This window comes from Quercus lobata, chromosome 8 (assembly GCF_001633185.2).
Source record: "Quercus lobata isolate SW786 chromosome 8, ValleyOak3.0 Primary Assembly, whole genome shotgun sequence".
NCBI lineage: Eukaryota > Viridiplantae > Streptophyta > Magnoliopsida > Fagales > Fagaceae > Quercus > Quercus lobata.
The window spans coordinates 7490077-7512907 of record NC_044911.1 but is presented as its reverse complement, the minus strand read 5'-3'; the positions used below and the strand labels follow the sequence as shown (position 1 = coordinate 7512907).

The 22831-nt window shown below is 37.6% G+C and overlaps 2 protein-coding genes across 4 annotated transcripts; both read right to left on the bottom strand.

The window, feature by feature from the left end:
• Nucleotides 1-15888: 15888 nt before the first annotated feature.
• Nucleotides 15889-18437, bottom strand: LOC115957838 (putative uncharacterized protein DDB_G0282133). 3 transcript variants are annotated; one of them, XR_004084411.1, is made up of 2 exons: nucleotides 17205-18437; nucleotides 15889-16410 (listed from the first exon to the last, which is right to left on the bottom strand). XR_004084411.1 is itself a non-coding variant. In XM_031076170.1 (2 exons), the coding sequence occupies exon 1, from the start codon at nucleotides 18306-18308 to the stop codon at nucleotides 17292-17294; it is 1017 nt and encodes a 338-aa protein (XP_030932030.1). In that variant the 5' UTR covers nucleotides 18309-18437; the 3' UTR covers nucleotides 15889-16410; nucleotides 17286-17291. The 3 variants fall into 3 exon arrangements, 2 of the variants coding, with proteins under 2 accessions (XP_030932030.1, XP_030932028.1); XM_031076170.1 differs by having other exon boundaries at nucleotides 17286-18437; XM_031076168.1 differs by having other exon boundaries at nucleotides 15889-16147; nucleotides 17286-18437.
• A 1925-nt stretch (nucleotides 18438-20362) lies between these two features.
• Nucleotides 20363-21311, bottom strand: LOC115956250. The gene is made up of 3 exons (XM_031074682.1): nucleotides 21228-21311; nucleotides 21084-21165; nucleotides 20363-20889 (listed from the first exon to the last, which is right to left on the bottom strand). The coding sequence occupies exons 1-3, from the start codon at nucleotides 21309-21311 to the stop codon at nucleotides 20363-20365; spliced, it is 693 nt and encodes a 230-aa protein (XP_030930542.1).
• Nucleotides 21312-22831: the final 1520 nt, after the last annotated feature.

The window sequence follows — 22831 nt, the reverse complement described above, 5'->3', positions numbered from 1 at the left end:
AATAGAAAGAAAAGAAAAGATACAATATCCTCACTACATCCCTCATGCACACTCCCCCTATCTCCTATACTAACCCTCCCCCTATGAGTATGACTACTCTCATCTCAAAACTACTCCCCTTTTTTGTCACGAGTGATAAAGGGGTAAGTACATCAAGTAGACATCTCATCATCACTAGGCAAGCTAGCCTCATCAGCATCATCATTGCCGGAGCCATCGTCACTCTCATCCTCAAATGCCTTGGGAGAAGGAGAGGAAACCACAATGAAACCACCCATAACAGCCTATCGTCGTGCAATGCGACCAACATGGGTGTTCACCTGACACAACTCATCGCCAAGAGTGTCAAGGCGAGCATCCATACGCACAAGTTGTGCCATGATAGCCTCAAGTGTCACTCCACCCGCTGAAGACGAAGGAGAGGAGGTGGATGGAGCGGTAGAAGCTGGAGGAGCTGTCATGTCTGTCCGGGGTTGCCTCAATCGAAGCTGTGCTGCACTCCGTCGAACGGTAGCTGCATTGATGGCTCATATGAAGGTGAAGTGGGGAGACTCGAGATAGAAGATAGAAAAATGGTGAAGGAGCCGCGTGATAACCGAAGGAAAAATGAGCTTATCACGAGTTGTCATATCCTTATAGACATCTATAAGGGAGAGTATGAAGTGAGAAGGGAAGTCAATAGAAAGATCCTTAATAAGGGATAACAAAAAGTGAGCACAAGGCTCTGTGATAGTATTATAGTGTGACAAAGGATAAAGAATAAATGTTATCACCATATTAAGGAATCTCGGACCTTTTGCAAAGGCCGAGCAAAGGGTGTTTTAACGCTCACCCCAAGATGATGGTGTCTCACAAAAGAGAGACACAAGTTCAGTTTTGGACACTATTCTCAGACGCTCACAACCAAGGTAGTCAGGATGTGCTAGCCTGGAAATATGTAGTACCTCAGATACAATATCCAGAATAACTACCATGTGTATACCCCGAACGCGAGTGACAAACTGGGGTATAGAATAATTAAATCTATGCATATTGGAGTAGAAATCATGTATGATCACAAAAGGCACGTGACCGGGACGCCACATAGTGAATCCCAACCCTTATGTGGATGACAATGGGTAGGTCAGTGTCAGAAAAATCTCACAGAACGACTTGGCATTTTGAATGAATGTCTCATCGTGTAAAGTTCTCCGAGAAGTCCAATTTGGCCTTTTCATCACAGAACTGTACATGAGATGGAGTGGGGTCAAAAGGAGAAGAAGAAGAAGATGCCCCAAAACGAAAAGGGTTCCGGGACAGAATGGATTTATGTTTAGGTGCCATGATGCAACTAACGTGAGAGAGAGAGAGAGAGACAATTAGAAAAGTACCAAACATATTTAATATCAAAAGATAAAAACAGTAAGGTACGAATGCATGAACATGTGACATGCAAATTTAAATGCATCATTGGCTTACCCAATCCAAACCTACCAGCACACAACATAACAACAAAGTAAACACATATCTAAAATGCATGAAACATTGTTATAATGCACATGTGATGCAATGCATGAAGTTTTAAACTCATTAAAACAACATCCAACCCAAAATTTTTTATAAAATCTCATCAATTTTGAAAAATCCCCCAAAAATTCTTCAAAAACCAAAACTCAGGTCAGAAAAGAATGAAATGCATGCTTAATGAGTGAGAAAATATCATACTAGATGAAGAACACTTGATTTAGGCCGAAGATCAAGTGAGGAATGTGAGGGGTTTGAGTTTGAGGAGTTTGGGAGTGAGAGAAGAGAGAAACTGTTGAGAGAGATCGAAGGATAAGAGTGAGAAATCGCGAGGCGCCTTTTTATAGAAAAATCATAAAGCTCGATCAATCGAGAGCTATCAAGAGTTATCAAGATTTAAAAAGGCGTGTTTTAGCTATCGAGAATCTAACAAGAGGTTTCCTCAGCAAAGAAGCTCGATGGATCGAGGTAGCTATCAAGAAGACAGAAAGTTTCTTGATTGATCGAACTAGCTATCGAGAGCTATCGAGAATGCGATAAGAAGTAGATGAAGGGTCTCGATAGATAGCTTATTTGTCGAGAGCTATCGAGAAGATATCGAGATTGCTTAAAAACAATTTTTCAAGGAAAAGAAAAACACAGATATGAATGCAATCAAGCATGCTACTCAACCAAAGATCCAAACAACATTTTAAGCTCCCAAAATCATCTCTCAACAAGAAAAATGTTAAGCACATAGATCCAAAACACACACACACACACAAAGCTCACTTGCTTAGTTGTGCATAGAGATGCTCATCTAAGCTACAAAAGATACAAAGTTTAGAAAACTTTGTTTCAATGGCCATCCAAGGTACACAAGTACCAATGTACACAAACACTTACTGTTTTTGTAATTTTCTGATTTTTCAAATTTTTTTTTATTTTTATATGAAAAAAAAAAAAAAAACAAAACTGAAAAGTAAATAAACAAAAACATGTTAAACAAAGCAATGCATAAAACTAGACTAACTCAAAACATGAAAGCAAAACACACAAGTAATGCAAAAACAAAAACACGAAGGGGAGAGAGAGAATAAGTGACAGAATCACTTGGAGCCATTTTCCTTCCACACCTTGGAAGAACCTTTCCGTTTAGCAAACCCTTGATCCGGCGGTTAAGGTGAAGAATTAAAACCGTTTAAGTTCGAAAGGAACATAAGGGCTTTGAAAACATCTCCAGGAGGAGCAAAAGACAATGGAAACTAATTCTGGTCTCCCGACGTGATCATGCTATTGCTTTGTTGAGTGGCTAACCACTTATAGCTATTAGGTCGAGTATGTCCAACTACGCCACAGTGATGACAGAAATGCTGCTTTTTCTATTTGGGCTTTTGAGTATTTACCTTCTTAGCTCTAGAGTTCTTAATCTCTCTCTTATCAAGCTTAGGGGGTGCTCCTAAGATAGATTTACTCTTGTCTACGTTCTCACTAGCTAATTCATTTTTAACATCATTGTTCTCACTTTCAACATTATTAGCAGGAGGAATAAAAATAGTAGTACTAGTAGAAGCAATACTAAGAGAAGAGAAATCATACCCTAAACCAGTTCGATCGGAAGTAGATTTTTGAAGATCGAGCATCTCATCGAGCTTAGCCCTTGAAGTCCTTTCCAACTGAGCTCTGACTTAGAATAGTTCTGCCTCAAGCTTCTTGGTCTTCTCAACCAAGAAATTATTCTCAAATCTAAGTGCTCCAATAGTCTGATTGGCTTCATCAAACTTTGTAGAGATTTTTTCTCACTCAAGCTCCACATCACTAAGCTTCTTGGTGGCCAACCTATACAACTTCTCATACTTTTCTGAGACCTTGTATATCTTTGCATAGGCTGTGTGGATGTCATCTTGCTCATCCATCTTTTCAAACTTAGACTCCACAAATTCCTCTTCTTCATCCACATCTTCAACAATCTCTTCAATAGGATTTATAGTGGTAGTGAAGGCATTTAGAATTCCATCATCCTCATTATCCGAATCATCCTTAGGCTCAATGTCACTCAACGTAGTAGCAAGTGTCTTGCTCTTCCCAATGGTCTTAAGATACATAGGGCACTTTTTTTTCATGTGACCGAAACCCTGACACCCAAAGCATTTTGGTCCTGAGGGTACAATGTACTAATTGCCATCCCTAGCATCCTTCTTCCCTTTGTCTTGACTCTTAAATTGCGAAGAACTGGATTGCTTTTGGTTCTTGTCAAATCCTTTCGCGTTAGCATTCTTCATAAACTTCTTGAACTGTCTCGTGATATAGGATTTCATCTTAGAATCTTCATCGTCTGAAGACTCATCAGTGTCACTGCTCTTGGCTTTCAAAGCCACGCTTTTGCTCTTGCTCTTACTTGATTTTCCTATCCTCGTCAAACCCAACTCATAGGTCTGCAGATTTCCAACCAGCTCAGTCAAAGGAATTTTGTCAATGTCCTTTGATTCCTTAATGGCAGTGATCTTGACATGGAATCTCTCGGGTAGAGATCTGAGCACCTTTCTCAAAATCTTAGATTCAGGAATGTTTTCCCCAAGATTAAAGGCTAAGAGTTCACTATGTCCTTGAACTTGGCATAGAACTCATCGAACGACTCATTCTCCTCCATCTTGATCTCTTCAAAGCTTGTAATGAGCCTCTAAAGCTTTGAATCCTTGACAGCCTTGGTTCCCTCATAGGTTGTCTAGAGGATGGTCCATGCTTCCTTAGCAATTTCAGTGGAGGATATCTTCTTGAACTCCTCATTCGTGACTGCACTGAATAGAGCATTTAATGCCCTACTGTTGAAGTTTGCCGCCTTGATCTTAGCATCATCCCAGTCGGCTGGCGCTTCTGTAGGCTTGGTCTAGCCTATCTCCACAACTTGCCACACTTTCTCATCTAAAAACTGCAAGAAAACTTTCATGCTACTTTCCATTATGCATAGTTAGTGCCATCAAATAAAGGAGGTATAATAAGAGACTGTCTTCTATCCATAACAAATAGGGGTCAATGGATCACACAGCAAAGATTAACCCTAATCAAAGTGTGCCTGCTCTAATACCACTTGATAGACCGTGTGCCTTACCTATCCATCCAACGACCAATTGGTGAAGGATGAGAAGGCACAAATTTTTTATAGCATTCGATCGCAGACCAAGTCCATTGGTATTGGAGCGAATTGTGAAATCCCTCACACGTGGTACTCCGAACGTGATGTCATGGCCCCCAAAGGTACTAGGTCTATAATCCATGGAACCCAGAATCTTTATTTCTTTGAACTATAGGATCTTTCTCCAAGCTTATTATGCAATGGAGTTTTGTCATTTCCCTTTACCACTATAGGTCCTTCACAAAAACTATACAATACACATATCTTCAAATAATTGTTAGTTCCTCAGATTATGATATACATTCTAATACATATACATATATGTAAATGAATTTAATAAGAATGAGTCAACTACGAGGATCCTGGCCCCAATTCTCACAGACTTAGTGCCTTTGCACAAGACTTGTGGGATTTGGAACTCAAGTCCAAGTAGCTTTGCTTGGGCATTGCCTTCCAAGATAGTCAGGTGAGGAGGATTTTGTGGGAGAGAGTGATATCTGATATGTGCATGTTTTGGCATATGTTTCTTTGGAGGCTAAGTGATATTTCGAATGATCTCAAGGATACAGGACAAATTCCTCCTCCTTAGCTCTCTTATTTTGTTCCTTTTCTCTCCCCTTTCCCTTGCTAGGCTCTTAAAGCTCTAAGAATTATCATTTTGAACCTCTAAACTCTCCCTTTTTTCCTCCATCTAAATCCCCCTTTTTCTCCCCCCCCCCCTCCTACTATGCTTTAGTGTTCCTTTTATAGTGGACATGGTCTAGTACCCCGGGCGAGGACGTCCTTGGTCTGCTAGGTAAAACCATGTCCTCTAGAACTTGGAAAAGTACATTGGGCAGAGGTTTAGCTTAATTAGGCAATTATAACTCAAAAGCGGTGTTTGGCTTTATCTACAAATGGAAGATTCCTTCTTGAAAAGTCAAAGGAGTGGGTGGGCTGCTCAATACAATGGATGACAACTTTGATTAAAAATGACAACTGAGAGGAAATTGTGAGGAGATGTCATGCACACGGAGGAACTGAGTTTTCCATTGGCTCATGTATTCCAAGCAAATATATGAACCAAGGGAAACCTTTGGGATCCTCCTTTCACTAGAAATCACTCCCCTACCAACCAAACCACTTCTCCCTTACTACCAACTCGGAATCCCGTGGGCTTGGACCATGGGTTACAAAGATAATACTTGGTTTTGCTGGATTTTTTAATGGCTTTTGCTGGAAATCTGAACATACAACTTGGCTTTGCCATGTGTCAGCCAAGGTCCTCTTCTCAAGGCTTCAAAAGGGCACATCAAGGTCCTAGGGCCTTGATGTTGATTCTTCTTGCTGCATGTCCTCTTGCTTGACCGAGATCCCTCTTCTTGCTGCATGTCCTCTAGCCTAACCAAGTATGGGTCCTCTACTTTTATTATTATTATTATTATTATTTCTTTCTTTTTCCTTCTTTTTGAGACTTTAGACCTTCATGGTCCTTTTTGGTATTTCCTTACTTTTCATGGAATGGGCTTTCTTGTCAAATTTTGGTCCTCAACACCTTAGTTAGCTTAATTAAACTTATCTAATTCTTGAGAGGAAGAATTAAACTTATTTCTTATATCTTATTCTATGTTCAATTTGGCTATGATATGTTGCGCTTCAATCCATCATACTCCTTAATTATACATAAATATGATAGAAATAATATTTAGATAAATACAATAGGAAATCAACTGGGAATTTTTTTTTTTTTTTTTTGTATTTAAGAAAAAAATTCTTAAATGCATACTACAAATTCCACTATTATAATAATTCTTAAATAATAAGTACTTAAATATTCAATATTAGCTCTTTAGATGCATAACCAATTTTTTTCCCCTAAAGTGGGTATAATTTTCCTCTTAAATTATTCCTAAGAGGCATATATATTTTTTTAGTGACTAAAAAGTTTTTTTTTTTTTTGGACGGGAGGGGGGTGGAAGTAACCTAGAAGGCAAGAGTTAAAACAATTAATTTCTACGTACAATTTTCCTTCTAGTATAATTGGGGGAAAAAGTAGTTCCCTATCTATATATTGCTTCTATCTAATGATGAAAAAAAAAAAAAAAAAAAAAAAAACACCATAAATTTCTCATTTATGAAGGAAAGTCTCAAATTTTTCATAAACTTATATGGTAGCCCAAAAGTCCTTTATTCAGACTTATTATTATGTTGCCACATTGGATTTGATGAGTTTTTTTAATAAGAACATATATCTATATATATATATATATATATCATCACATTAACTATGCAATTTACCAGTTATAAATACATTTTTCAATTACCAAAACATACAAAGTCTCTTCCTCTTCCCTAACCTTCCCCTCCCTCAACACTTATGTATTGTATATACCTTTTCCCCTTCCCCTACATAACTTTTATATTTATATTTGTTCTCTTTTAATCTCTCTTAAAACCAATAAGCATAGTATTTGTGATGGAAATTTTTTTAATTATCACCACGTGTTTGTTTTTGATATCTACTATCAAAGGTACCTCTCTCTCTCTCTCTCTCTCATTTCAATTTCTCTATAATCTTGATCTTCTATTTGTTAAAATTTTTAAATTTTAGAAACTGTGTTTGACTTCATCTTGCTAGATTCTTTTTCATGATCATTAGTTTCTTTGCTGAGAGTTGGCCTATAGCTGAAGACTTGGTGGGAGATATCAAACAAGATATAGTTGCTACATGAAAATTATAGAAATCAAGAGTATTAATATATACAAAAACAAATATGAACATATATAAACAATTATACCGTGAATACGTTTGCTTTCCTCTACCCCTTTTATGTTATTTATTGATTGACTAAGGTTAACTACACATTTAGCTTCCTTAGTTTTCACATTTTTCAAATTGTATGGAAAGGAAAAATAGAAATCAGTATATGTTTTGGGGAGAATTTTTTATAATAGTTTATTCTCATATATAAGTTTAGTGATTCTGAAAATATAAATTGTTATAACTTTGTTTAATAGTTCTTATGTGATAAAGTGGAAACAAAGTTTGAATAAATTTCTCATTAACTTCTCAAAAAATGCAAAATAATGTTAGCTTTCATATGAAACCTTCAAGATTCATTTTTATGTTCTAATAAAAATTATGCATTTTCCCTTTTTTAATTGTGTTCTATTTTGATGCATATCTCACTATATTATAACATATTGCAAATATTGTCATATATAATAATTGAAAGTAAAATTCAACATGTTTCCTTGCCAAAAAAAAAAAATATTTATACAAAAAATCAACATGTAGACTTCTTTACTTGCATAAAATATATTATATATATTACAATGTAATCACATTATTGTGTGATGAGTTTGGGACTATTACTTATAATTCTCAACTACTATTCTCATTCTTTACCTGGCAAAAAAGAATATGACGTCAAATTTTCCCGCGCATTGTGCATGTCTGCGACTAGTTATTCTCTAAAAGCTAGTTTTAAAGTGGTCTACATCAATTGAGTCCACAATACTGCTAGGAAAAATATTCACAAGGATTATGAATCCAAACATAGAGAGATACTATAGGTTTATATAGAGTGAAGGAAAAAGGAAAGAAAATAATGATAAAAGAAAAAGAATGAAGGGTGTTGGGCACCTCCCTCCTCCCCCACTCCACATTACCCCCTCCCTCCACCACAAACACTACCACCTTTCTCTTCTTCCCTGCCACTCCATCCTCCACCAGCAACATTTCCAATCCTACCTTTAACTTCCCCAAGTTTTTCCCCCACTCCACAACAATTTTTTTCCCCATATCCTTGCTCTTTCCCACAATCCTTTTACTAGCCAAATCAGTTTGGTTAGTACATTCCTAGTTATACCCCAGCCCAACCCTCCTTACCCTTAAAAGTATTAAATCCCAAGCCTACATAGCACCCACCAAAACCCACTCCCAAGCCCTTTCCTACCAAACCAGGGGTGTAAGAGGGGAAGCACTCTTTTTCTTTTTGAATCGATTCAGAGTCATTTCTCTTGGCTCTTGATGGGGGTCGTATGGATGCATATTCCATTACTGAAAAACAGGGCAGACGTCACAGCTCTATCCAGGTTGGTAGATCGAGGTTGGATTGGACCATTGCTTGCTTGGTAGAGCTGTGCTTGTGGGACTTTAGCAAGCAACACTTTTTCAAACGATTTCATGAGCACCATAAAATCTTGGAGTTTTCTAGTAGGTTGAACAAGGGTGGTCTTTTTGTAGAGATCTCTGAGTACCATACTGGGGCAAGACGTGGTTGTTTGCATGTCCCAAAAGGGAGGAACAAGGGAGGTTGGGTTTTCCTTGAAATGAAGCTACATGTATTTTTTTGGGGAAAATCAACTTCTAGGTCGGGGAAGGAGGTGGTTGCTGGTGGTGGTAGGCTTGAAAAATCCACCAGCAATTCAAGGAATCAAGTTTGGAAAAATCTTAATAGGGACGTGAAATCAGGAAGGGAGTTATGTTTGGAGAATCAGCTTCCAAATATTACTGGGAATTTAAATAAGAAGGAGAGTTCTGGGGAATTTGACTTTCTTCAAAATTCAAATAATCTAACTCATCCCATAAATAGCCGCCCCTTGCGTGGTCCTTCTACCAAATGGACTCAGGCCCATTTCTCTTTAAAAATTACTGTTGCTTTTGATGGGGATACACAACGTACAATCTGCTGGAGTAATTTTGTCCAACCTATAGGAGCTAAGTTGGGCCCAGTAATGTTAGAGCCTGAGGTTAAACATGATCAAGCTTATCAGGCCATACCCACTAAAGCCCAAAATGATTTCATTAAAAACTTGGTAAGATTGATTGAAAGTAGCTCATAGGAGGTGGGCGAAGGGTTGGGGTCCTATGTCTCAATCAAGAAGGTTCCGAAGGTGCATCAGAGCACCGGCGAGTTGGGTGGAGACTTCCCAAGGTCCGATGGGTGTATGGATAAGTTTGTGACTCGCGCTTCTTCAGCGGCTCCCACGGTTCAGTTGAGAAGCCTTTGTTGGTGTCTCTGAGCACTGGTGAGATGGGTGGAGTCCTTCCGAGGTTTGAAGGGTGTGTTGATGAGTTTGTGGTTGTCGGTGGTCCTTTGGTGGGCCTTAAATCAAGCGGGGCTAAGGTGGGATGCATAGGTAGCACTGTTTTTGTCGCCGATTGTCCAGCGGAGGACTTTCCAAACTCTAAGGCTATTCCAAACTCTGATGGGCAGTCTAACAGCACCAAGCCCGATGTTTCTCCAAAGTTGGGTTTTGATTCTAACGAAGATGACATGCTATTGCTAGATTGGGTCAATTCCACAGGGTCAAGTAAGAATAAGGATGGTAGGAATGCTTTGGATGTTGTACCTTTGGCTAAGTGAGATCCTTACGGGGGTTTGGAATTAGTATCAGAGGAGGCTGCACTGGATGATTTTTTTTTATGGAGGATGATCTGGAACCTTCAATGTGGGTGAATAGGATGATTAAAGGCTTTGGTAAATCTGTGGGCTTTCCTGTTGATTCATGTGAGAAGGAGTGCATTGCTTTCTTTCAAAACCTTGAGAAAGTGTGGGAAAAACAAGCTACTGCAGATAGTTTTCGTCGCACTGCCTCTTCAACTAAAAAAGGTACGAGGGAATTGAGAAATTTAGTTTCTTCTGTCAAGTATGATGGGCATTCTGGTTGATGAACCAGAGGGAATGCGAATTCCTATGGTGTGGCTCAGTTAGTTGTCCATTAATTTGAAAATCCTATCTTTGAGAGGATTAAACAATCCTCAAAAGAGGGATATTGTGAAGAACTTACTCAAGGAGTGGAAATGTGATGTTGTGTGTTTCCAAGAAACTAAGCTAGACTCTACCAATTCTTCTATTGCGAAAAGTCTTTGGGGTAGCCCTTTTGTTGATTAGGTAGCTTTGGATGCCATTCATACAGCAGGGGGGGTTATCTTGTCTTGGGACATAAGGGTGTATGAAAAAATTGATTGTGTGGTTGGTTGCTTTTCTGTTTCTATTTTGTTAAAAGGTGTGGTAGATGATTTTGCTTGGATATGTACGGGGGTGTATGGTCCGACTGCTACTGGTCTTAGGGATGTTTTATAGATTGAACTTGATAGTGTGAGAGCAAGGTGGAGTGCAGCTTGGTGTGTCTTTGGTGATTTCAATATCATCAGATTCTTGGTTGTACTTCTCTTAGTCCAGCCATGTTCAAATTCTCGAACTTTATTGAGAGGAATTTTTTGGTTGATCTACCTTTGGTGGGAGGTGAGTATACATGGTTTCGTGACTCAGAGAACCCTTCTATGTCTAGAATTGATAGAGTTTTGGTGTCCGCTGATTGGAAGGATCACTTTTTGGATGTGACTCGAAGGCCTCTTCCACGTGTGATTTCAAATCACCGTCCTCTTCTTGTGGAGGTAGGTGGTATGTCAAGGGAGAAGACTTCTTTCAAATTTGAGAATATGTGGCTTAAAGTGGAGGGTTTTATGGATCTTCTGTGGGGTTGCTAGAATGGATACAATTTTGTGGGGCCTCCTAGTTACATTATAGCTTGCAAATTGAAGGCTCTTAAGGGAGATTTAAAGCATTGGAATAAACATGTTTTTGGGGATGTGTCTTTTAGGAAAAAATGTTTCTTGTCTGAGCTCTTGGAATTAGATTTGAAAGAAGGGATGAAATATTTTTCATCGGCAGATAGTGCAGGAAGATCTGAGATAAAGGCTGATTTTGAGTATTTAGCTTCTTTGGAGGAGATTTCTTGGAGGCAGAAATCAAAGGCTTTGTTTTTAAAAGAAAGGGATACTAATACTGGGTTTGTTCATAGGCTTGCTAATTCTCATAGATGTACAAATGCTATGAGAGGTGTGGAGGTTGAGGGCATTTTGTATGAGGATGAGTCTGTATTTCAGGATCAAGTGGTGGGTTTTTATAAGTCTTTGTATCGAGAGTCTGAATCTTGGAGGCCCATTATTGATGGATTAGAGTTTGCAAATCTGGATGAAATCGATCGGCTTTCACTAGAAAGGGAATTTGAGAAGAAGGAGATCACTGCAGCCCTTGAGGGGGCTGAGGGTGATAAGGCTCCTAGTCTAGATGGCTTTACTATGGCTTTCTTCCAAAAGTGTTGGTGTGTACTTGAGAGGGAGATTTTGGCTTTTTTTGCAGGCTTCCATAAAGAATGTATCTTTGAGAAATCTCTTAATGCCACCTTTTTATGTTTGATACCCAAGAAGATTATGCAGTTAATATTAGAGACTTTCGCCCTATTAGCCTTGTGGGTAGTTTGTATAAGCTGCTATCAAAGGTTTTGGCTTATAGACTACATTGTGTTTTGGATAAACTTATTTCCAACACCCAGAATTCTTTTTTGGGGAGAAGACAGATTCTTGACTCTGTTCTTATCACAAATGAATGCTTGGACAGTAGATTGAAGAGTGATATTCCGGGTGTGATTGTTAAATTGGATATTAAGAAAGTTTATGATCATGTGAATTGGAGTGCCTTATTTTACCTTATGGAGAGGATGGATTTTGGGGAGAAGGGGGGAGATGGATGAAGGTGTGCATTTCTACTATTCGCTTTTCAGTGCTTATTAATGGGTCTCCAGCTGGTTTCTTTGGTAGCTCTCATGGTCTCCGCCAAGGGGATCCCTTATCTCCACTCCTATTCTTGTTGGTAATGGAGTGTTGAGTAGGTTGTTTAAAAAGACAGAAGAGGGAGGTTTTCTCAGTGGATTCCAAGCAAGCCCCAATGCAGGTGAAGGTTTGCATATCTCTCACCTTTTGTTTGCTAACGATACTATTCTTTTTTGTGATGCATCTAGGGAACAATTATTACATATTTGTATGGTTTTAATTTTCTTTGAAGCTATCACAGGCTTGAAAGTAAATATTTGTAAGAGTAAGATTGCACCGGTTGGTGAGGTTGGGAATTTTGATGCCTTAGCTCGTATTTTATGTCGTAAAGTTGGCTGTTTGCCCATGTCTTATTTGGGTATGCCCTTGGGGGCTCATTATAAGGATTCTTCAATTTGGAACCCTATCATTGAAAGGATGGAAAAAAAGCTCTCAAGTTGGAAGTTGTTATATTTGTCAAAAAGAGGTAGACTTACTTTATTGAAGAGTACTTTATCAAGCCTCCCCACTTATTATTTATCTTTGTTTACTATTCTACAACATGTGGTGGATAGATTAGAGAGGAATCAGAGGAATTTCCTTTGGGGGAGATATACTGATATCTTTAATTTTTGCTTGTTGCTTGGGAGAAGGTTGTGTGGCCAATGGAGACAGGTGGTTTGGGGATCCGGAAGATTGGGCTATTCAACCAAGCTTCGCTTGGGAAGTGGCTCTGGCAATTTGGGAATGAGGTCACGTTTATGGAGACAGGTTATAGCTTCCAAATATGAGGAGGCCAGTGGGGGATGATGTACTAGAGTTGTTAGAGGGACACATGGATGTGGCATGTGGAAGAACATTAGGAAGGGGGTTGAGAGCTTCTTTGGTCATGTGTTGTATGCAACGGATGAGGGTTTTTGTATCAGATTCTAGCATGACCCTTAGAGTAGCCCTAATGCTTTGAAAGATTTATATCCGAAAATATTTGTTGTTGCTGTGGATAAAGAAGCTAGGATTTCTGATATAATTAATTTTGCACCTGATGGGGGTGGTAGAAGCTGGAACTTACTTTTACATCGTGAATTTCAAGACTGGGAGACAACGATTTTTTATGATTTCTTTGTGCATATCTCATCCATGTTACCTAAAGGGGTGATGAGACCATGATATGGCAATTGAATCGTAGTGGTGTTTTTGATGTGCACTCTTTCTATATTTCATTGTTGAAAGCTTCGTAAATGTCTTTTCCTTGGAAGAGCATTTGGTGTGTTAAGATACTTATAAGGGTAGCTTTTTTCTTTTGGACAGTTGCTAGAGGTGGGATTCTTACAATAGACAACCTTGTTAAGAAGAATTTACCTCTTATTAATTGGTGTTGCCAATGTCGATGTGAAGAGGAAACTATGAACCATTTATTGCTCCATTGTAAGTTTGCTCATACCTTGTGGAGTGAAGTCCTTTCGTTTGGGGTTTAGTGGGTGATGCCAACGACTTTTGTTTCTCTTCCCTTTGCATGGTGGAATTGGTTGGGAATTCATTCTTCAAATGTTTGGAATATAGTACCAGCGTGTCTTATGTGGTTAACCTAGAAGGAGCACAATGCCTGAACTTTTGAGGAAATTAAGAGACTTGTAGATTGTGTGAAGTCTTTACTACTTAAAACTTTGTTTGAGTGATCTCGTATTTGGGAGTTTACGCATTGTCTCTCTTTGTTTGACTTCCTTAATTCTGTTAGTGTTTCCATTTGAATGGTTTGTATTCATTTCTGTGCAGTGAACTTACTATCATAAATTCATTTTACTTTTATTATCAATAAAGATTGTTATTACCTATCAAAAAAATAAAAGTGTTTCCCAAATAATAAAATAAGACAAAGAATAATTAGCTTATGAGGAATACCATGCCATCCATTTCTTGGTGGGATAACGTCATCAAAGATGGTTTAAACAAGGTAAATGCAGTTGATTCTAGTTTTTTTTTTTTTTTTTCTTTTTGCCCATATTTTCTTTTGGTTGGGATGGTAAAACTAATAATAAAGGCACATTAAACTTTAATTACTTCCTTAAATCATAATAAATATATAATCATTCCATATCACATTTGACATCATAGGGCTTTTTCACCTCAAGTTATATAAAAGTCTTGCAATTTTCTCTAGATATTGGTAAACTTATAAAATCTTAATCCCAAAACCATGGGGTTTGTATCAAAATACATAATTTTCAAATAGGTAAAATCAAGAACAATTATCATATGCGTAGCTATATAATTGGGTACCAATTTTTCTCCCATACAAGTCCCAAAAAAAAAAAAAAGAAGCTCATTAACAATAAAATAAGCTAATACACATCTATTTTTTTAAGATAAAATAATTTAAGTTCAGACTCACTATAAATAAAAAACTTGAAATATCGAATACCAAAATTTCAAGGAACTAAGTTTAGAGCTCACTCAACTTAGCATGAGATTTGATTCCATCACACTGTCTCTAGTGTTAATCACATATGAGTTTGTCTAATTTTCCACCATTTTCATAGCTCGAAGAACAAAGCCTCCCTCCTATTTTAACAAATATTTGCTTTAAGGCGCGTTGTTTCACTGCACCTTTTTTAATTGAAAAGTGAGAAACTTTTTCACATCTTAAATAAAGAGATGAGCAAGGAAGAAATATACCTTATAACGATAATTTGAGAAGAGAAAGAAGTATTTCATTGACATCTTAGAGATATCAATGGAGTGTTGAACATAGTGTTGTCATAAGGTTTTGGGCTATGGATTTGGAGGATTCTCTGGGTTTATGGAATTCTCTGTGTACCAAAATCTTAAGGCTTTAAATATAAAATTGGAACCACATGCAAACTCTGGTTTGTATTACTCTACTATTTCCTCACAGATCAGCAATGGAACCACTGCAAAGTTGCAAGGAAGTGAAAATGAAGACAAAAATTCAGGCAAAATTCAAATACCTAAAACCAACACAGATTAAAGAAGGATATCTAAAACAAGAATGACAAAACCCACTGAAATTTCAGAGAATTGGGTTTTGGTGAAATTCCCAGCCTTGAGTCAAAGCTTTCATCAAACATGTAAAAGGCTCACTACCAGTTTTCTGAAATCAGTATCTCAGTATAAAAATAAAATAAATAATAAAAAAGAGATAGAAATCAACCAAACTATCAAGAAATTTAGAGAGAGAAAATACCTGTCGTGTACCTAGGCCACAAACCAGTCCTCTGCTTTTCCATTTCCTTCTCTCAACCTTCAAGAAAACCATCATCACTATCTGGTGAAAGAAAATTGGCAATTTTGCCTCACTCGATCTCCTCTCTCTTGCTTGTGGCTTCATCCAGTGTGCTGTGTGGTTTTTCAAAATTTTATTTTTTAATGAAACAGCACCGTTTTGGCTCACCACTTGACTAAACCAAACAAAATACTGTAGCTTTACTCATTCACTCTTTTTATATATAGAAGACATAGCAAGCTTTCGCATTCAACAAATAGTGGCCCCTAGAAGGTCCAAAACTACAAATTGCAGGGCATTCAAGATATCAAAAAATATATTCTGCCATCCACAATAATCTTCCCTGAATCCCTGTCCTCCCAACTCAAACTAGGGCTAAAAAGAATCAAAAGTAAAATTTGTATACTGTTAATCTGTCTACCATAAACTATATCCATCCACGGCAGAAACTAAAGCAGAAAACCAGAACTAACAGTCAGAGATTGCATTAACAAAAGAGAGGGTTACAAAAAATTGTCATTATGCACATCTCCCAGTACAAGCCTGAGAAAGAGAAGCCTCTATACTCTCCAACTATCCAAGTTATTTGAGTTATATAAAAAGAAAGCAGAAAATAGATATTATCACAAGATGCCATCTCTCTATCAAAAAAGCAATCAAAAACATGGTAGTAGCTGCTAAAGCCAAGTTGCCATCGATCACCACCAACCTGTGAAAAAGCACAAAGTACATTGCAGATGAATAGGTGTAAATCCAAATGTAAACTGCTAGAAACTGTACCACATTGTCTACAATTTCTGAGATCACATCTACTGCATGTTGCTAGTTGCTACTTACAACTAGGGATGGCCAAACCCACCCTGCACCCATTGATACTTCCTCTTCTAATCATGCGAATACCCCTCAAGCATCCTCAGGAAGTTTTGGGTCTTTGAAATTTAAGTACTTATCAAACAAAGGCACCAGAGGACTCTAAAATAGCAAAGTCAATTCTCTTAGAAAATACAAAAAATGGTGAAGTCAATTACAATTTCATCTCTCATATATTAAGCACATACAATTTCTGTGATAACAAATTTTAAAACGTTTACTAGCCCCCCTCTCCCCTCCCAACAAAGGAATAAAGAAATTTGCAATATCATGTCAGTGATTTCAATTTCAGCACTCAGGTGGAAAAATGTTTATATAAATCAGCACTGATTCAAACAGATGACACAAATAAATCCATCATGTTTTGTATTCAGCAGGCCCCTGGTTAGGGCCAAATTGCAACAGTTAACAGGATCTAAAATGAGCATCAGATTGAAGTAATACCTGCGTGCGTGTGTGTATTTTGAATGGACTGAAGGGCAAACCATTCGATTTGACTGTATCTATTTTGGCATACTTGGGCTCTCTATCATATTAAGCTGTAAAGTCAGCCCTTTGACAATTGTATTTTCACTTTGATGATTGTATGCAGAGTTTACAAAGAACTTATGGAACCACCCCCCCCCCCCCCCCCCTCCCCAAATTTATTTTCTCTCTCTCATAGATAGGGAAGCAAATATACACTAAAAATCATTATATCTTTGCCAATGAGCTCCACCTCAAATGACACTGTAATGAGCTCTACCTCCCATAGAGGTAGAGTCTGATTGGTTAGATGTTTTGGGAGCTTAAAAGAGCAATTTTTAAAACTCAAAACTCAATTTTGCAACTACAACTCTTCGTAACTTTTTTACAAACCACTCATTTTAAACTCAAAACGCTACATACAAACTCACCCAGTGTTGGTAGACTCTAGCCAAGTAGCCATTGCTCAAATAAGTTACTATCAGAATTCGGAGAGATAAGAGTAACATTACATTGATTTAGCAGAGAGAATACAAAGCCTTTATAGAGCCTTGAACACCAGCCTCGGCCTCATCGCGAAGCCGCTTGATATTTTTGATGATCTTTTGCTTCTCCTCCATTTGCTCAGCCAACTCTTTCTCTTCCTTCTTAATAGCCAAGTGAGACTCAATGCATTGGTCCCATTCTCTTTTCCGATCAACAAGCATCACCTCTTCCCTCTTCGATTCCTCCTCGAGCTTTTTCAGCACCACTCGGATCTCCGAAACCCGACTCTTCAGACAACTAACCCGCTCTCCGGCTTTCTTATACTCGGCTTCGGATCTAGCCAGCCCTTCCAGCGCTTCTTTCGATCGAGCTTGAAAATTGCCGGCGTCGGATTCTTCTTCGTTTTGGTGGGTTCGGAGCTCGGTCTCTAAGGAGGAGAGTTGAGCGCGACGAGAGAGGAGATCCCCAACGGCGTCGTAGAATTCAGTGCAGTCTGGTTGAAGCCAATCCAAGGTTTCGAAAGCCCTGTTCGCCGATGCCACCATCGTTTCCACGTCCCCGGACCACAACGAAAGCTCCGAAACCAACAGCCTCTTCAACGACTCCGCCGTCATCGCGTAGAGTTCACGCGTCGCCGGAGCGAGTTGGTTGAGATTATTGCTGTTGTTGTTGTTGTTGGAGGATGAATTGTTTGGAAACTTCCGGAGTAGTGAGAGTGGGCCCGTATTTTCTCCGGACACGTCACCGGTGGTGGCCACCACTGCCACTTTAACAACAACGTCGTCGTCGTTGTTGCTGTTGTTACTGTTAATCTCCTCTTCCATCTCATCCTCAGTGGATTTTGTCATTGCCACGTCAACATCCCCCTCTTCGTTTTTCTCTTCCTGTTTCTGTTTCGTTTTTCTCTTGTACAGATTTAATTTTGGTTTTTTTGTTCTCCTACGAGAGGGAGGAGATTTGGTTTTGGAATTGGAATTGGGGTTGAACCTTGCTGCTTTTGGGACTGGTGGAGGCTTATACAAACTCTCACCTGCTTTCAGACGACCCATTACTCCGCCGCCGGAGGAGTTGCTTTTGAGCTCTTTTTCTCTGAATAATCAAGTATTTGATTTGATTTCTGAAGTAAGCGAAACCATCGCACAGTTGTTATATATTTTCCCGAGAAATTCTGGAGGCAAAATAATAATAATAATAATAATAAGAAGAAGAAGAAGAAGAAGAATTTTAATAAATTATTTTAGAAAAATTTTTAAGTTAAAATAAAAAATAATTAAAATAAATTATGTATTTGGTCATTATAGTAGAAATTATAATTTCTGTGTTTGCTTTTTTTTTCTTTTTTTTTTTAAATCTAACATCTTATGCACCAATTAGGCAAATGTACAGTAATTTCATTAACGAATAATAATCGAAAAATATTTTTTTATTGTTTTCAGTTTTCAGTAAAATAAGCGGCATTCAAACGCATCCTATATTTTAATTTAGTTCTCATCATTTCAATTGTATCAATTTGGTCCCTAAATTTTTAGTGTCGTATCAATTTAGTATTTAATGTTATTATCTATTTCTTGGATGGAAATTGTTAGTGTGGCCTGACCTAAATAAAAAATTAATTTTTTATATTAACTTCTTGTTACGTCAGTAATTTTCATCTAAGAGATAATGGTAAAAATTAAATTGGCACAATTAAAATGTTAGAGATCAAATTAAAATATAGTATAAATGATATAAATCAAATAAGTAGTTTACCCATAAAAAATGGATAAATTTTTTTGTTAACTTTTTCAATTTTACATTAAAAAATTTCTAAAATAGATGGTTAATGTGTGCACTTAAAGCACACATTAACCGGATCCTAATAAAAAAATAATTTTAAAAATTGTGACACGTAGGTAAAAAAAAAAAATCTTATCTTTAAAAAGTGGTGTTTCTTTTAGTTAAAAATTCGTTCACTTTTGATAATTGTCTTACGTTGTACAAAGGAGTGTTATGTATAGAATAATTTGCTCTACTTTCATAAAATTTTTATAGCTTTTTTGAGTAGAGTTTCAACCCAGAAAAAACTTAAATAGTGTCAATTAAATTTAAGTATCAAAAAGGCATCCTGGCCGATTAAAATATACATCCCAATGTACATTAAGGACAAATAAAAAGAGATATAATATGTCTTTCATTTTTTTGAAGTCTTTTTCTTTTTGAGAAACAAAAAAAAACAAAAAAAACAAAAAAGACTTTTTTTTTTCTTTCAAGATAGATTAAGGCTACAAGTATAGAAAAAATGACCGAATTGTTCTAAGAGGGATGTGATATGCATGTCACGTATGTGATCAAACAAATACACTCGAGTTTATTTATCAACCATAAGAGACTTTATCAATTGAACTAACTGGAATCCACAGTAGTACTTTGATTTTGTAATATATTATAAGTTTGTTTAAAAAATTCTATATACTACTTTTGTGTTTATGTGTTTTAATAAGTATTACTGTTTCCTTCAACAAAAAAAAAAAAAAATGTTTATCCCACATTGGTTGTGTGTGTTAGAGTTTCAGTCCTTATAACTCCAGGCTACTACTATAAAGGTTAGGAACTTTTGTAATGGTACTCTGGTTATGTAATATATTATAAGCGTGTTCAAAAAACTCTATATACTAAAAAAAAAAAAAAAAAGTGTTAATGTCTGGTGTATTTACAATGTATAATGAACTTTTGGTTCTCCAATGACATTTATTTTTTACTTAATTGTCACTGTATTTGAGTAGAAGAAAAAGAATCTATCTAAAAATTGTAGTATAGTAATTAATTCAGTTGTTTTTTTCATTGTACTCTATCATTTATTTATTTTTAACTCTCTCTTTTTTCTTATTAATTTTTTAATTTATTGTTACATTTTTTCCAACATTTTTCTCTCTTTTTTACATTTTCATTTTCTCACTACTCTTTACCTCTATCTATTTATCTTCCATTATTTTGGCTCTATTTTCAACCACACCCCCCCCCCCCCACACACACACACTCTCTCTCTCTCTCTCTCTCTCTCTTATTAATTTCCTAACTTTTTTTTTTTTTTTGGAGAAAAAGAAAAGATCATATAAAAAGAAAATTAAGAAATATCATTTTGGAGTACACACTCCAAATCAAAGGGTAGTTCTTCTACCCAAACATTAAAATCTGCAGATGAAACTGCTCTTCTAGCGAGGGCGTGAGCTAACTTATTCCCTTCTCGGCGCACATGGATAAACTTGCAAGCTTGAAACTGACTGGACTGACGACGCGACTCCTCAATGACATTCCCATACAAAGTATTGCAGCAAACCAGAGAATTCATCGCTGAAACCACCCGAAGACAATCACCTTCCACTAACACCTTGGAAAGACACATCTCTTGCACAAAAAGAACATCCCTTCGCACTGCCATGGCTTCAGCCATCTCCACTGACAGAGGAAGAGGGATCCGTTGTGATAACACAGCAATTATCGCACCATCTGAATCCCGTACTGCCATGCCAATACCTGCACAGCCCAGATTCTCAAATAGAGCAGCATCGAAATTCACCTTATAAAAACCATCTGGAGGTCGAAACCAACGCACAGGAGCAACAATACCACGCGTCACAGCTTCTAACTTTCCTACTTCAAAGATCACATAACCACAAACAATGGATTAAAGACTCCAATGGCTCATCACACATTGAACATGAAGCTTTAACAGGGACATGTCGATGTTGGAGATTCACTTTTGTAGGAAGAGAATCACGCGCAGCTCGCCAAATAAAATGACGGACTTTATTTGGTGTCTTGATCTTCCAAATCCCCTTCCAAACCTTGCTCTGCCCTTCTGAAGAAGAAGTACCCGGACTTAAGCTTCTTGCATTTGTCTCCAACATTCGACAGGCGCTCCACACACTACAATCCCCAGTAGGAGTTAAGGGACAAATCAACAAATCCTCAACCCACCATTCACTCACCAGGATCCTCTTTATCAACTCAGCCTCCCACAGTAAAAAAACCTCATCCACTAAACCCGGATCCCAAACTCTTCTACCAGCCATGAACAAGTCCTTCACATAGAGAATATCAGTATTAGTCCGCAGAGAAACCACCCTACTGCTTTATTATTACACTTTCTTCAACATTTTTCACTCCTTTTTTACTTTTTCATTTGCTAATAATAAAAGGGAAATGCTAACGAGTGCCCTTAGGGCATTAGTTAATAATCCATTTAAAGAAAGTTTTATGGAGAAAAAAAAAAGCAATTAATGTTTTGACAGTTTTTTTCGTTTCCCATAAAAGTGGTGTCATAACTTTCCAAAAATGGATTATTAATCAATACTCTAAGGGCACTCGTTAGCATGACCTATAATATAATTATAAAGACAAAGAGACATAGAATAATCTGTATATTTTGTATATTATTTGTGTGTAACACTATAATAAAAAGGCATTTACATAGGCATAATATGTGTTAAATACAAGTAATAAGAGTGTATTGGGCCTAAATCCAGTGGGCTAGAATAACTAACATGTAAGGTTGAATTTAATCAACCATGTGTTGGCTTGATTCCATGACATATTTGCTTGTAATACAGCACTTAGAAACCCTGTATTTAGGTGGGAATCATGTAAGAGTAATATGTAAGAGAATGTGAAGAAACGCTTAAGACTGTGCAGTGAAGCAGGGACTCACGGCTGGATCTCGCGAGAGGCTCGCGGCTTGCAAGCCACCAAAAGTTGCACACGCGCAGAGCATGCAGGGGAGTTGAACAGTCATGCCAACTGGAGCACTACAGGACAAAAATCCAAACTGGCCACTCAGTTAGCTCGCGGCTTGAACTCACGACTCAGTCAAGTCGCGAGGTCAAGTCGCCAGCCAGCCCTGTTTTGGAAAAACTGACTCTTTGCGTTCCATTCTCACACTAGTATAAATACCCCTCATTCCCACAAAATAGGTGTGGCTATTCAGAAAGAAAAACCCTAAGAGAGGTTTCTTTAAAACACCCACCCAATTAGAGAGAGCTACTCATTCTTAGAGAGAAATCTTTGTAGTCTCTTCTCATTCACTCTCTCATTGTCATACCTATTGAGAGGAGATTTCTATCCAAACACTACCCACACCCATTTAGAGTGTTGAGTGTTTTTGGACCTTTGGGAAGTATTGGAAGATGCCAAGGATGGCGGATGCTATGGATTATAGCAGAATCCGGTAAGTTAGAAAAGAAAAAAGTTTGGCGCAACCTCGTTGGAGCAAGAAGCTTGGAGGGCTTAGGTACATCGGGTAGATTAGGCTTGGAGGGTCTATTGCAGTTCATGTATCCCAATTACATTTTCTAGTGAATTGTTTACTGCTTGGAGGGCGGCAGAGAGGTTTTACGCCGAGGGCTTCGGTTTCCTCTTTGATAATACATCGTGTGTTGTCCTTGTGTTTGCATCTCTCTTCCCTTTATCTTTACCTTTTATTTTCTGCTGTGGATGTGATTTATAATTGGCTTAGATTGATTTCCAATTTTGTTTATAGCTTATGTTCATTTTCCGCATACTAGTTGTTTGTCATAAAGCTTGAATTGGTTATTTT